The sequence below is a fragment of the Carlito syrichta genome, unplaced genomic scaffold, assembly GCF_000164805.1.
Source record: "Carlito syrichta isolate Samal-C Ts95f unplaced genomic scaffold, Tarsius_syrichta-2.0.1 Scaffold315831, whole genome shotgun sequence".
NCBI classification, from domain to species: Eukaryota; Metazoa; Chordata; class Mammalia; order Primates; family Tarsiidae; genus Carlito; species Carlito syrichta.
In genome coordinates, this window is record NW_007259927.1 from 207,850 (window position 1) to 224,536 (window position 16,687).

Consider the following 16,687-nt stretch of genomic DNA (forward strand, 5'->3'; position numbering starts at 1 on the left):
AAAAATTAGCCGGGCATGGTAGCACGCGCCTGTAGTTCCAGCTACTTGGAAGGCTGAGATGGAAGGATCGCTGGAACTCAGCAGGTCGAGGCTGCGGTGGCTGGGAGCAGCCACTGCACTCCAGTCTGGGCGACTGAGTGAGACTCCAACTCAAAAATAAATAAATAAATAAAGCCCAGACTTAACTGCTATGCAATATATCCATGTAATAAAACTGCACTTGTATTTCCTCAGTCTATAAAAATATATATATAACCGGGCTCGGTGGCTCAACCTGTAATCCCAGCACTTTGGGAGGCTGAGGCGAGTGGATTGCCTGAGCCTGCAAGTTCTAGACCAGCGCATGCAGCTTGGTGAGATCTCGTCTCTACAATAAATAAAAAATTAGCCGGTGTGGTAGTGTGCACCTGTACTTCCGGCTGCTTGGAAGACTGAGGCAGAAGGATTGTCAGAGCCTAGCAGGTCAACGCTGGGGTGGCCGTGAGTCTGCCACTGCACTCTAGCCTGGGCGACAGTGAGACTCCAATTCATTTTTATTTTAGCTCCTGGGCTCAAGCAGTCTTCCCACCTTGGCTTCCCAAAGTGCTGGAATTACAAGTGTGAGCCACCATGCTCAGCCTGATTTACTGTTTTTTTTTAAAGTCAGTTACAGTATAAATTTCAAACACACAAAGCACTTCTTTGCATTGTTTTTATATATACTCATGCTAAAATGAAAAACGGATGAGAATGATACACTTTAGCTTTGAAATAGCTCTAGGAAGAGGTGATGCCAGTGGGGGTGCAGGAGAGTAGTAAGACTGCTTGCAGAGAGTACATCAGCTCTATCTGTAGTGTTCATTTTATAAAAAACATTTGGGGCTGGGCTCGGTGGCTCAACCTGTAATCCCAGCACTTTGGGAGGCCAAGGTGAGTGGATTGCCTGAGCCTGTGGGTTCGAGACCCGTCCGGGCAACTTGTCGAGACCTCGTCTCTACAATAAATAAAAAATTATCCGGCATGGTAGCGCACGCCTATAGTTCCAGCTACTTGGAAGGCTGAGGTGGAAGGATTGCTAGAGTACAGCATGTCGAGGCTGCAGTGGCCGGGAGCTTGCCACTGCACTCTAGTATGGGTGATGGAGTGAGACTCCAACTCAAAAAAAAAAACCCCCCAAAAAAAATTGGGGATCATAAGCAAAAGTTAAAGTTTAATATAAAAATATTCATTATATTAGTCTCCAAGTCTTTTCTGTATGTTTGAAATATAAAAATTGTTTGTGGAAACTAGGGAAAATATATTCTTTCAGAGTAAGGAGGAAAAGAGTATCAATATGATAAGCACAATTCCAGTTAGGTTATGGTTAAGAGGATATTTTTCACTCAGAGAATTTGGAAATAAGCAAGAGTGAATGTATATGTGCGTGTGTGGATGCCTTAGATCTTTGTTTAAATTATGTTTTATTTGAAGCAGGTGTTCATAAGCATATGTTTTATAGTGACAATCTTTTCTTTTAGGTGAAAAGCAAGCAGCTACTCATGTAAGTCTTGATCAAGAGTATGATTCTGAATCCTCTCAGCAGTGGCGAGAACTTGAGGAACAAGTTGTGGCTGTGGTCAACAAAGGAATAATTCCATCCAATTTTTATCCCACACAATACTGTTTGAACAGTTATTCAGATAACTCAAGATTTCCATTTGCAGTTGTAGAAGGTAACGTACTTAAATTTTTATGTGTGTTTTTTGTTTGTTTGTTTTACTTACAGAACATTCAAGACAGCTTACTGTATGCCACACATTGCTGGAGACTGGGGATGCAAAGATTAATTAGAAACTCAATTTACTGAGCTGCATTTATACAAGCAAACATGGGACTTTAATACAGGTGTAGATATTGTGATGTTGGAATATAGAAGATATATATATTCTTTAGTACAAAGACACTGGGAAAATCTTGTGGAGGAGGTAATTTTAAAACTGAATTCCGAATAAGTAGGCATTTGTCAGGGGACACAAGGCAGTGTAGGCAGAAATGCAGAGTTGTGAAAGCAAGATATATCTAGAGAATGGGAGCTTAGGATGAGGTGTGATGTTTATTAAAGTAATTAATTTAGGCCTTTTTTTGCAGAACCTATTACAGTGGAAGTGGCTTTTAGAAACCCTTTGAAAGTTCCACTTTTGTTGACTGATTTGTCATTGCTTTGGAAGTTTCAACCTAAAGATTTCAGTGGAAAGGATAATGAAGAAGTTAAACAACTAGTAAGTTATTAAAAGGTATTTGTAATTATGTTTCAGTTATAGCCTAAGAGATGTTGTAGTAGTAGTAATAACATTGCAACTTCTGCTTAGTGAGCTATACTTAACTCTTTTTGGGCTTATTTTCTTATTTATAAAAATTATGATACATGCTTATTGAAAATGGAAAATGCAGAAAACCCAGTGAATAAAAGTAAAACTGTCTTCATGATATTTAGACATAACCACATTAATATTTTCTTTATATCTTTCTAGTCATTTTTATTTGTATATTTTCCCCTCATATTTGGAATTTCCTCATAATATATTTTTTGCTTTTTACATTTTTTGTTGTTTTCTGTGAAATATTCTGATATTGAAATGTCTTAATATTTTTATTTATGCATAATATTCCATCATGTGGATGACTCATGAGCTATATTCTTTTTTTTTTTTGAGTTGGAGTCTCACTTGGTTGCCCAGACTGGAGTGCAGTGGCTGCTCCTGGCCACCGCAGCCTCACCTGCTGGGCTCCGGTGATCCTTCCGCCTCAGCCTTCCAAGTAGCCAGAATTACAGGCATGCGCTACCACACCCGGCTGATTTTTTGATTTATTGTAGAGATGAGGTCTCACTGCCCAGGCGGGTCTCGAACCCGCGGGCTCAGGTAATCCACTCACCTCAGCCTCCCAAAGGCGCGGGATTACAGGCTGAGCCACCGAGCCCGGCTGAGCTATATTCTTTTACCATTGGTTGTTGCTCTGGAAGTTTCCATTTGCTTGCTGTCACAATTCAGCGGTGCATTTTTGTGCATAACTTTTTAATCTTTCAGATTATTTCTATAGGACAGAGTCCTAGGCATGAAGTGAGAGAACTTAGGAAATAAGTATTATAATGCCCTATTGGTTTCACAAAGGTTCACACCAATCAGCTTCTTTCTTACCAGCAGCATTTGGTTTGGGTGTTTCATCTTTGCAATATGAAGCAATATTATTTACCAAAAAAAAAAAAAAACCTTTTCGATTATATAGGAAAAAATTTTTTATCTGTTTTATTTTTCATTTCATTAATTGTTAGTGAAGTTGAAGCTCTTGGGTTTGTATTTCTTCTTTTGTGAATTGTGTTTTTACAACTTTCATATATATTAATCTTTTTTCTGTGTCTATATTAAGCCCTTTATATATCTAAGATAGTTATTTTTTGAAGGAGAAATGTTCTGGAAAAGCCGTTTTTGTTACCCAGCTGATTGTAACAGAAATAACTTGAACAAATGCATGTTTTTACCTACTAATTTATTTATTCAGCAGACTCTATTATACAACTTTTAGTTTTTTATATTGCCTTGCTAGGTGCTTTAATAATGTGGTAACAAATATATATATAATTTTTGAACTGGGAAATACCCCAACAGTTTTGTGCTGAAGTGTTTTGATTTTTTAACGATTACCTTACTTACAGTCTTACTGATTAAATTCACTGAGGACATTTTGTGATTATTTCTATTTATTGTTAGTAGTTTGAATGATTGAGATTTCCTAGCCTCTATTCTGACTTGAATTTTAGCAACCTCCGCAATTTTTCTAATATTTTTTGGATGTCTGGAATACAGGTTAGAATAGTATAAGCAATAAAATTTGGACAGGTTCTTTTACTAGCTTTTAAAGAATATTAGTCTGTTTGGTATACTAGTTTGTTTTTTTTTTCAGACAGGGTCTCACTCTGTCATACAAGCTGGAGTGCAGTAGTGTGATCATGATTCAATGTAGTCTTGAACTCCTGGGATCAGATGATCCTCCTGCCTCAGCCTCATGAGTGCTGGTACTGCAGGTGTGTGCCACTATGCCTGGCTGATTTTTTAAGTTTTTGTAGAGACTAGGTCTCACTATGTTGCCTAGGCTGGTCTTGTACTCCTGACCTCAAGTGATCCTCCTGCCTCAGCCTCCCAAAGTGGTAGGATTACAACTGTGAGTGACCATATCCAGCCAGTATACTAGATTTTAAAGGAGGTTTAAAGTTAATAGAACATTTTTATTTTGCATAATGAAATATTTTTTAAACAATTGTACTTTTTCTGTAAATTTCAGACTGTTATGATTTCTTCGTGAGCTTCTACCAATGATGGACCAAGGTGCTGAACTGGAATATTAGGGAGCTGTAGTTCTTATTTCTTGTGTCAAATAAATAATTTCAGGATAAAAATAAAATTGTGTTTATGAGGTTTGGGCTTACCTTTAGTATGAGCCTGTTAGCTCTACTTTGCTACATGACAGAGACTGTAGTCTCTTGCAAATGTTATTGCTTTGGAGGAAACAGGCCTTCCCCCCCCCCTTCACTGCTCTCATTGTCCTTCTTTCTTTTCTGTATCATGTTTAGGCCACCATTCCCTTCTCTGTATGTAATTGGCCAATTGGAAAAAAAGGCTGCTTGGAGCAAAAACAGAAATCTGCTCTAATTGCAAGATTAAGTCAAATGGCCATTTGGGCCATTGTTGACTATGAGTAGATGAACGTTTTCTTTTGGGGCTTTACCCACTTAGAGGCAGCATCTTTGAATAGATCACTTACTCTTCTCAGTTGAGTTGGACTGAACAAATTGGAAAAATATATATCAAGTGTAACCACAGCCTGGATCTACTCTAGGTGTAGAAATAAAGCACTTTATGTAGTTGTGTAGAGCTTAGAACGTAGTAAGAACCTAGTAAACGCTGACTTTAATTAGTGTCATTGTTTCTAAGTGTCTATATATAGGAATGTTAATAATTTGATATTTTATTCATAAGCATATGTTTTTTCTTTAAATAATTTATTTTTAGGTTACAGGTGAACCTGAAATGATTGGAGCTGAAGTTATTTCAGAATTCTTAATTAATAGTGAAGAATTGAAAGTGGTAATTGTTTTATCATTTTTCTGTCTTCTGCCTTTCTAAAACTATACTGAAAACAAATGGAAAAAGCAGTTTAATATATTCAGTTTGTTTTATAGTCTAGTTTTCTTAAGGACTAAAATTTGAAGGTTAGGAGACTGGAATTGCTCAAGGGAAAACTGGTGGGAAAAACTGGTCTGCAGTGGTTTTTGATTTGTTGATTTCCTAAAAAGCCTGGTGAAAAGTTTTTGTTGTCTTTTTGATGTCATTGTGATAGTCTCACATGGTATTTAGTTGACCAGAATATTTAAATTTTTTTTTTAAGTATTGTTGCGGGTATAGGCCTGTAGTTGTTGAATTTAGACTTTTTTTTTTTTTTTAAGAAGATGCTTTTCAATAAGAAAAATGAATTGGTATTTTAAAAGTTTAAATCATGAGTTTATATTTGTGCATCATTACAGAATTTAGGTATTGCACTATTGAAGATATCATGAACACATAATAAGAGTGACTTAAATATCTCCACAGGCAAGACTAAAGCTCTTTCCCCATCACGTAGGGGAGCTGCATATTCTGGGAGTTGTTTATAATCTTGGCACTGTTCAGGGCCAAGTAGATGGCATTGGTGCTCTTCCCGGATGTCACACAGGTAAAGCTATAGCATTACTAAACCATTAGAAAGCGAATTCTTAAATTATTCCATAGAGTAAAATGAAAGAAAATGAGGTATTTTTAAAAATAGGTTTAATGTATCTTTAGGTAAAAGCATTTAGTCAGATGTAAGAATGACAAATTTAGATTCTTGTAATGTCTGTCATAGCATCAAAAATAAACAATTTTATTCCCGTTTGATGTAATTTTTCTTTTAATAAGTCTTACACTGTACCTCATTTATTTTTTTTCTGTTACTGATCCAGATTTAGCAAATTCTAACCAAGTAAATTCAAACCACTGATGGATTTGCCTGCTGCCAATACAAAAACCATCTTAGTATATTCTGTTTTTTGAATATTTCCTTTTTGTAAGATGTGGAACAAATTAAAGACCAATGTTTTCACATTATTGGGTATTAAACACCTTGAATTCAATCTTCTGTTCTTTATAAAGAGTAGGGTTTTAATGTTAAGCTGATATTGTTGAAGCTTTATGCTTTATATAGTATGTTCTACAAACTTTTGAAAAGTAAAACTGCAAGATAGATATATTTAACATAGTTTGCTTTTAAAAAAAAAAAATTCAGGGAACCCTTCAAGATTTAACATACCTCGTAATTACTTAACTGTGTGTGGTTGCTTGAGTTTAAGTTGATAGGATGCTAGGGAGGGAATTTACTATAAAGCCCTCCCCCTTTTTTTGGCTTTAAAAATTTTATTTAGCATAGATCTTAGAAAATTTAGGCTGAAATATTCTTTAAATGACTGATAAATGCAACTTCACAAATACACATACGAATGTTTGAATAATGGCACTAAATAACATGCTACATAATCTTATTCAGAGTAACATTTACATAATGGTCATAATAGCAAGCATGCCATTAACAACAACAACAAAAAAAATGAAGAAACTTTGCCTGTTCATGTCAGTCCCTGGAGGCTAGAAGGAGGCACACCCCTAGGGACTGGGACCAGCTAACCTCCTGACCTCTAACCTGTGAGGCCATATCTTCTGCCAAAGTCGTAGTCACTATAGCAGCACTTCCCAGATCACTGGTGCTGAGAACTTCAGATGCATCAGGATCACTGGAAGGCTTATCAAAATGCTGGGCCTCACCCAAGTTTCTGATTCAGTAAACCTGGAACAGGGCCCAAGAATGTATGTTTCTAGCACTTTCCTAGTGTGATGCTGCTGGTCTCCGGGCCACACTTTGAGAACCATTGGTGTGTATGGGTTTGTGTCAGCAAAGATATCCACTCTGTCCTCCTGAGACGACTCCCTGCGTGGAGGGGGAAAACTATTTCTAAACCCTATGTCCTGGCTTACCTGAATCTCGGCAGTGGACTTGAAAACCCCTACTTCCAACCCTTCATTTTAATAGATACATTGTATTTTATTTCATAACAAATTAAGCTGAATGGTCACTGACAAACATGAATTTTAGCATTTACAAATGCTGATCTATTGGCAAATCTGGGAACACTTGGAGAATTTATTGGTTCTTTTAATCTTCAGTTGAATATTTCTACTTTCCTGGATATCTAGGGTAGTTCAGTATAAAATTTAAGAAAAGTAAACAGGATGGAATGAATTCATAAGAATTAAAAAATTATAAACAAAACATTTCCACTAAAATCGAGTACAGTATTCTGCATTTTATTACTGTTTTTCTTAGTTGACAAATCCCTTTTGTTAAGTGAGTTTACATGTTTAAGTGTAGTTCACTGTTACGTAAAATGCCACTAGGGATTTGAGTCAAATAAAGTGTGGGAGATGCTATGGTATATGCTATGGTATGTATATGGTCTGGGACCATTACAGTGACATTCAGCACATTAAAGGTTATAAGTAGTCCTACAGGAAAAAGTTATATAATCTAGCTTTTTGGGTTTTTTGTTTTGTTTTGTTTTTTGAGTCGGAGTCTCACTCTATCACCCAGGATAGAGTGCACTATACTTTGTTTTTTGAGGTGTAGTCTCACTCTGTCACCCAGGATAGAGTGCATTAGCACCTCAGCCCCAGCCTCAACCTGCTGGGCTCAGGTGATCCTTTCACCTCATCCTTCCAAGTAGCTGGAACTTCAGACAGGTGCTTTCATGCCCAGCTAATTTTTTTTTTTTTTAATCTATGGTAGAGATGAGGTTTCATCAAGTTACCCAGGCTGGTCTCAAACCTCTGGGCTTAGGCGTTCCTCTCGCCTCTGCCTCCCAAAGTGCTAAGATTATAGGTGTGAGCCACTGCGCCCAACAAACCTAGCATTTTTTACACATACATGCACTACATTAAAGCCTTTGGGGAAAATCTCACATGAATATTAAATACGTTTAATTTTGAGAAAACTATATTTAATTTTCTTTGTGTTGTCTTTGAGATTTAGTTATTTATATTCCAGAACTAATTCAAGTTGGCGTATATATTTGAATATGGGCAAAAGTTAAAAGTTGACCTGTTTATTGTTTTTAATTATTCTTTGAAAATGGATTTCTGGCCGGGTGCAGTGGCTTATGCCTGTAATCCCCACACTTTGGGAGGCCAAGGTGAGATTTCCTGAGCCCACAGGTTCGAGACCAATCTGGGCAATTTGGCGAGACCTCATCTCTACAATAAATCACAAAATTAGCTGGGCATGGTGGCACGTGCCTGTAGTTCCAGCTACTTGGACGGCTGAGGTGGAAGGATTGCCTGAGCCCAGGAGGTCGAGGCTGCGGTGGCCATGAGTGTGCCACTGCTCTCCAGCCTGGGTGACAGAGTGAGACTCCAACTAAAAAAAAAAAAAAAAAAAAAAAGAAAATGGATTTCTTGGGCCAGGTACGGTGGCTCACGCCTGTAATCCCAGCACTTTGGGAAGCCAGGGCAGAATTGCTTGAGCCCAGGAATTAGAGACCTGCCTGGGAAACGAACGTAATGAGACCTTGTCTCTACAAAAAAATTTTTAAAAATTAGCTAAGTTGGGTGGTATGTGCCTATAGTCCAACTAACTTGGGAGACTGAGACAGAAGGATCACCTGAGCCCAGACAAAGTTGTAATGAGCTGTGATTGTTTTATTGTACCCCAGTCTGGGTGACGGAACCCTGTCTCAAAAACAACAAAAAAAGAAATTCCTCCATCATGGCCTAAATGAAATTGTTGACCCCAAGATAGTTGTTTTCTCAGATCTTGTTGGTTAATAGGCATATAGCTACATAATAAGTTTCAAAAGACTTCATATTTGGTGATATGTAGTCTTTTTGCAAAATAAATCCAAAACGTAATAATAAATAATACCATAGATGTTGGTAAACATAGCATTAAAATAATTTTTGGATTAACCACGTTATAAAAAATTGTCTAGAATTTTTCTAGAAATAATCTGAAACAGTATTTATATATTCAAATTAAATTGATGTCAATTAACATACCAAATTATTTTAGGGCATTGATTATTTTTTATTTCAGGAAAGTATTCCTTGAGTCTGTCAGTCCGAGGGAAACAGGATTTAGAAATTCAAGGACCTCGACTTAACAACACAAAAGAAGAGAAAACATCTATTAAATATGGCCCTGATCGACGTTTAGATCCCATAATCACAGAGGAAATGCCACTGTTGGAGGTATTTCACTTTTTAAAATTTCAAGGACTTAATACATTTTTATCTACATGACCTTATATTCTAAGTAAGTTAATTTTAGGCTTTGCAGTTGTTGATAACAACACTGAACTATACTTTTAAATTATTGTTAAGTTTATGTAAGATATACCGAGTTCACAAAAGTAAGGCTGTCATGCAAATTGCCATTGAGTCATGGGTTAAAATGTAACCCTCAAAATATAGGGAAAACACTTCTAAAAGAGCATTTTGGTTATTATTTAAATCAATGACTCTTTTTTATAATTTATGAGAATAAATTATAAATGAATGCTTGTAAAAAAATTTACACAATATAGAAGTGTATGAGAAAAAACAATATTTCCTTCATCCTTTTCTTATCCCATCCTATGTGACTTTTATGCCATATTAGTTAAGGTCTTTTAGTTGCAAAAGACAGGAATTGATGCTAGGTAGTGTAACCAGAGACAGAGAACATGTATTATTTAACTGAAGGACATTGGAATAGCTCATGGAAACTAAAGTATTATAGAACAAGACATCTCAAAGAGGGGAAGATCAAAGAACTTAGGAGCAAATGTTTTTACACCTCCTGAAAGCACTGCTTTTGATATGATACTAATCTAACAACCCTCAGTCTTTGTGCTACTTCAAATTTCATGTTTCTAGAAGAGAAATCTGGCCCACCTTGGATCAGCTTTCTACCTGAGAGTCAGGCCAAGGGTAGGGTCATGTCATATGAGGAAGAACACTGGGAGGAGGCCCTTCCTCCTGCATCCACATTTTCCTAGTAGGGGAATTATAAATATAGCAGCCCACCTCCAGAAGGTTCCAATGACACCAGACTGGTGTTTATTTTTTCAGATCTTTCATTGTATACTTAATATAATTTCAATAATTATAAGTTGAATCATACTACACGTTTTTATCCTTTGGCTTACTTTAACAACGTAACAGTCTGCTTTCTCAGTAAAAATTCTTATTTAACAGTTGCATGTGGTATTCCTTTTTTGGATATACTGTAATATATTTTCACACTATTAATGGGTGTACTTTTAGTTTTTCATTAATACAGACAATTCAGTAAACATTATTATGTACAGGGAAGACCCCCCAAAACCTGGAATTTATGAAAAATGTATATTCTTACATATTTAAACTTCAGTCACCTTCAAACTACTCTCCCTTTGATGTACTACACCTAACAAGACACTTTTTCTACTGCTCACAACAGTTTTTGAATTTATCAGTTTGAAGCCTTTAGTGCTTTTGCCATTTTTTTGTTTCATTTCTTCCACATCAGCAAAATAGTTCCCTTTGAGGACTTTTTTCTTCTGGGGAAACAAATGAAAAGTTGCTCAGGCCAGGCGCAGTGGCTCACACCTGTAATCCCAGCACTTGGGGAGGGGGAGGCAAGATTGCCTGAGCCCAGGAGTTTGAGACCATGCTGGACAATTTGGTGAGACTTCATCTCTACAATAAATTTAAAAATTAGGCCAGGCTCAGTGGCTCAGCCTGTAATCCCAGCATTTTGAGAGGCTGAGGTGAGTGGATTGCCTGAGCCCATGGGTTCGAGATCCACCTGGGCAACTTGGTGAGACCTTGTCTCTACAATAAATCAAAAATTAACCGGGTGTGGCAGCACGTGCCTGTAGTTCCAGCTACTTGGAAGGCTGAGGCAGAAGGATCGCCGAAACCCAGCAGGTCGAGGCTGTGGTGTTTGGGAGCGTGCCACTGCACTCCAGTCTGGGTGACAGAGTGAGACTCCAACTCAAAAAAAAAAAAAATTAGCTGGACTTGGTGGCACGCACCTGTGCTTCCAGCTGCTTGGAAGGCTGAGGTGGAAGGATCACCTGAACCCAGCAGGTCAAGATCAGGTGTCAGTGAGTGTGCCCACTGCATTCCAGCCTGGGTGACAGAATGAGACTCCAACTCAAAAAAAAAAAAAAAAATGTCAGGGAGAGATCAGGTAATATGGAGGGTGGGCATGGGAGTCATGCTGCTTTTGGTTAAAAACTGCTGAGCACTCAGTGAGGTGTGGGCAGATGTGCTGTTACAGTTGAAGAATCATTCACTTGTTTGCCACAACTTAGGACATTTCTTCCACAAGTCATGTTACCACCTTCTCAAAACTTCCCTATAAAAATGTTGGTTGACTGATCCAGAGGAACAAATTCTGAGTGTATTACAAGAGTACTCCCCAAAAGATAATTCCGGGGTTTTTTTTTTTGGTCCCCCTCCCCCTCCGCCTTGTATATATTTCTAATGGGAGGAACAGGCCTGGGCATGTATCCTGAATCCTTTGCCTTTTGGGTGGATGATCTATGTGGAGCTGGGGAAAGGATGGAGGTGCCTAAGTAATTTTTTCTTTAAAAGAAGAAAATAAACAAATCTAGGCCATTACTATCCTGATAGGAAGGGTAGTTTAACTATGTCAGAGTAATTACGAAGTTTATAATCTCTCCCGACTAACCAAATAATGAAATGATTTGTGTTCTCCTACATAGGCTGAAGACTTTGAAATCATTCATCTACTTATGAATTAATTTACTCAATACTTCTATTCAGTATGAATGTAATTTCTTTCTCTCTCCTGAAGTAAAATGTTAGTTTTGCCCATTAAAAAATATATATATTCAAAATACAGTTTAAAGCTGGGTGTGGTGACTCATGCCTGTAATCCCAATACTTTGGGAGGCTGAGGCAGGAAGATTGCTCAAGCTCAGAAGTTCAAGACTAGCCTGGGCAACATAGACCCCATGTCTACAAATAAAAATAAAAAACATGACCATAATGAAGTCCCATTCACATTTAGATTCAGAAGCACAGATATTTTCACTGGAATCCTTTGGGACTTGTAGCTAGAACCTTTGCTAGAACATTTTCTCTCATATTGTTAACTTCGTATTCCTCTTTTCTTTGCTGTCAATGTGGTATTTATACCTAAGAATGTTTTAAATGCAAATAACTTACTGTATGATTTCATTTGCCCAGATTTCCACCTCTTTAGTACAGCTTCACAGTCTCTTGTCTTAAATCCTAATGGCACATGTGTATTGGAACGCAGCTTAAAAAAATTTTCCAGAAGTGTGTGTCTGAAGTGTTACGTAACCCCTGTTGGTTTGTGGCAGCACCTGGTAATAAAACATTAACATTTCTTGAATGAACTGTATGAATATCACATTAATTAGGAAAGGCTATAAAAAGCCTCTGTTAGTCAGGTTAGGTTTTGCCTCCAGATGAGATACTAAAAGCCTGAGGTTTTTCGGAGCTTTTTGGATTTTAAAATAATGGAGGTGGAATCATAGATCTGTATATTCTTCCCCTCTGAAACCAACAATATATCTTTTCATGTTAATGATGTATAAATAAATAATTGAGCTACATTTTAAGTTGACGATAATAAGGGCTAAAAGACTGGTCATTCATCTAGCCACGTTAAAGTACTTGTAACTTTACTTGTCCATAATCTATGAAGCTGTGGAAATTTGGGCATGTTAGCCCTCTTGTTATGGATTGTTTACCTTTAATTTGTAACTCCAAAATCTACTGAGTGGCAGAGTAACATTGGTCTCTTTGTCTTGTCATATTTCCTAAAGGGGAGTTGTTAATGGCCACATACTCAAGGGAATGGTAAAGAGAATTAATGAAATTCTTGAATATCTTTAGTAGAGATATACAGCATCTTAAAGTGTTACTCATTAGAAGTTCAGAATTTTAAACAGACAATAAATAATATTTTTTCCCTCCAATGCAGGTGTTCTTTATACATTTTCCTACAGGGCTCCTCTGTGGAGAAATCCGAAAAGCCTATGTAGAATTTGTGAATGTCAGCAAGTGTCCTCTTACTGGATTGAAGGTTGTTTCTAAACGTCCAGAGTTCTTTACTTTTGGTGGTAATACTGCTGTTCTAACACCACTAAGTCCCTCAGCTTCTGAGAACTGTAGTGCTTACAAGACTGTTGTGACAGATTCTACCTCTGTATGTACAGCACTCATATCATCAGCTTCTTCTGTAGACTTTGGTATTGGCATAGGAAGTCAGCCAGAGGTGATTCCTGTTCCCCTTCCCGACACTGTTCTTCTGCCGGGAGCTTCAGTGCAGCTACCAATGTGGTTGCGTGGGCCTGATGAAGAAGGTGTTCACGAAATTAACTTTTTATTTTACTATGAAAGTGTCAAAAAGCAGCCTAAAATACGGTGAGCATTATAAAACTTTTTTATTTGACCTCTGTTTAATATATGCGTATATATTTAAACATTTTGATATTTGCTAACATATGTCATTATTTATTAAGAAATTGCCTTCTTCCAGATTATGCCTGATGTTTATATCTGAGGTCTCAAACAGAACTGTAATTTCTTGGTAGCCAAAATGGAAATATTTAACTACAATCATTTTTAGTTGCTTCTGTCTATAAACTTCATGATTCCTTGATATGACTTAGTACTATGGCTAGAGTAATAAAATTAACAGGCACCATTTACCAAAACACAGTGTTATTTGTATATGAAAACAACCTACCTACAGTCATCCCAGTCATCTTTCTTTGAGAAAAGTGTGTTGTTAACTTTGTTTACCCTAGTGTCTCCTCCCAACAAGAATGTATGAAAAAATGTATTTGCAAAATGGATTATTAGAATGGTGTTATAATAAGTGGTCACTAAAGAAATCAAGTCTAACTGGCTCATATCAGGATCTATGATATTTATTATGCAGCAGAATATTTTATTTGTGATAGCGCCATTATCATTTTTACAAAATTAGTTAGGGATAATTGTGCTACATTTATTTTATTTAATGGAATACTTAAAGTATCTTATAAAACTTACTGAGGACAAAACGATACAGTATTGTTACATATATTTTGAGATCCTCAATAAGTGTTAATTCTTCTTAAGAAGATGATAGAGAAAGGATGTACTCTGGCCAGGGTGACCAGGGAAGGCTCTGTGAGTGTGGTGTAGTGGTTTCCAAAAAGTGTGGTGTAGTGGTTTCCAAAAAGAGGATTTAGACATCAAGTTGTAGGCAGGAGAATAGTGGGTATTCCAGGGAGTGGCTGGGTATATGAACAAAGATTTACAAGTTAGGCAATACAAACCAATGTAATTAGCTCAACCACTGTATAAAACTTGTGTGGGAAGAAGCAAAGGGAAAGAAACCTTTGAAATGTAAAGCAGTATGGTAAAGAGTATTGAATGCCAGCTTAAAGTTTGAATTTTCCTTGGTAGTAACTTAGTAATGTCAGAACCACTGTCAGAAAAGAGGCACAATCATAACCATATAAAGATTCTGTGTTATACAGATGAATTTGCTGAGCAGGGAAAATGCATAGTCAGGGAAACTAATAGTTTCATTGCAAATTGAGTATAAAGAATTGAACTGAAGTTAAGCGAACTGCGTAATTGTACTTGATGTATTTTTCTTTTTTTTTTTTTAATAGTATAAATGGTCCTGCCAGTGATCAGTTTTTACATTCTTTATTTGGAATTGGGAGACTCATAATATGAGAGAAGTGCTTAGATTAAATTTGTATTTTTTTTTTTCTAGAGAAATGTTCTATTGCCCAGGTACAGTGGTATTATCATAGCTCACTGCAGCCTGGAATTCCTGGGCTCAAGCAATCTTCCCACCCCAGCATCCTGAGTAGAGAGACCAGGGATCTCACTATGTTGCCCAGGCTTGTAAATTTACGTTTTTTTTTTTTTTTTTACGTCTTCAGTCACAGAATATTAAGACACACTGCAGTTATTTGTACCAGCCGGTCTTTAAATGTACGAGCCACTGTCTGCAGAAGTAACTCTCTTGAAGATGAAGAAGGCAGAGGAAGCAATATGCTAGTCTTTGTGGATGTAGAAAATACCAATACTGTACGTTGATTTAGCAGTGAATTTTGTTTTTAATTATATTTGATTCAATTTCTTTGTTTTTAATTTTTTTCCTTCACAAGACAGCATAAGCTAAGAATTTAAGAATGGTTATGTTGAATAGTGTGAAAACATCTTAAATTTTTCATTAGCTTTGTAATTTTACCCCTCAGTCTCTCTTCAAATGAAAGGATCTGCTGATACTAATATGGTACACATTCATATGATATATGGTCCCATACACTAGTTAATTCAGTCTAAAAGAGCTCATAAAGTGCTTTCTTAGTCACCAATGACAATAACCCATTGGTGTTACTAAATTTATGAGGTTCTGTTAAGAGTTCACATTCAGTATTAACTTGGTAACCCTTTAGTTATATATTTCTGGCAGAACTATTTCCTTAAAGTAAGGAATTCCCAAAGTGTTGTCATTCCTGTTTATACACTCTACTATAAAAATGAATAGTCTTGAAGAAAAGAGTGTGATCTCCTGACTAAAAATAGGACCTTGGCCTCAAATTGATTCCATTTGTATACTTAATTGAAATTTTACTTAATTTTGTAATGTCCTTTACTTCCAACTTCACACCTTTGTAAAGTCTTTTCTTTTTAGGATATTTTGGGATAATGTGCTGATACTTTGATAATCTTTTTTAAAAGTCACTATTTTTATTATTCTAGTAAGAGAAAGGACATTTTAATAATTTTAAGCTAGCTCTTATTCAGAAGCATAAAAAATCATGTGCTATTTAAATAACTTCATGTGCACTGACCATATATTGGGATTGTTTTGTGAGGTTTTTTTTACCTTAATGGGAACAATATATCTCAGAAAGATCAGAATAAAAAGAAAATGCCATCGTTTTGATTAAAAATTGACAATAAATAATTTTTGATCTATTAAATACTACCAATTACTCATTATGATAGATTCTAATAGCTGAATGGCTTTAAGTATTTTAAAACTTACCATCAAGTGGGCGTTATAGTAAAAGTTACTTCTTGGGTGAGATGTTGACTTCTTTGTTTTGCAAATGTTTAGAAAGAGATATAAATAACTTAAACATGTATATTGTAATTACATCTTATGTCAGTAGACATTGACTTTGGTAGCAGTTTCTGAATTTTGTTCTTACTGGAACATTCTAATTTAGCTTCTCAGTCCTGAATGACTCTCATGTCTCCTTGACAGAGTGAAGCAGGTGTTAAGGAATTTCATATAGTACAAGTATCAAGTAGTAGCAAACACTGGAAGTTACAGAAGTCTGTCAATCTTTCTGAAAATAAAGGTTTGTGCCTTTTCCTGTCTTCTTAATAAATTCTGAAACCTTTATTGCTTGGTTTTTCAGAATAATAACAGAATAGCCTAAGGTTACTAGTTCCTTTCTTAGAATTAACTTTTGTAAGTATTAAATTGTGGTTTCGTTAGTTTACATGACTATAAATCAAATTACCTGTCTTGATCCAGTCTTTCTTATCTTTTTATTCCCTTCTGCATT

At 36.3% G+C, this 16,687-nt stretch overlaps 1 protein-coding gene across 5 annotated transcripts in view; it reads left to right on the forward strand.

Annotated features, from left to right (window-relative positions):
- Positions 1–16,687, forward strand: part of TRAPPC8 (trafficking protein particle complex 8) — a 119,465-nt gene that overhangs the window by 57,286 nt on the left and 45,492 nt on the right. For all 5 annotated transcript variants that reach the window (XM_021706643.1, XM_008073380.2, XM_021706642.1 and 2 more), the window contains 8 exons: positions 1,497–1,691; positions 2,107–2,237; positions 5,025–5,099; positions 5,604–5,724; positions 9,169–9,323; positions 13,078–13,520; positions 15,044–15,191; positions 16,381–16,477. In XM_021706643.1, coding sequence (XP_021562318.1) covers positions 1,497–1,691; positions 2,107–2,237; positions 5,025–5,099; positions 5,604–5,724; positions 9,169–9,323; positions 13,078–13,520; positions 15,044–15,191; positions 16,381–16,477 — 1,365 coding nt within the window. The remainder of the gene's footprint in view (positions 1–1,496; positions 1,692–2,106; positions 2,238–5,024; positions 5,100–5,603; positions 5,725–9,168; positions 9,324–13,077; positions 13,521–15,043; positions 15,192–16,380; positions 16,478–16,687) is intronic.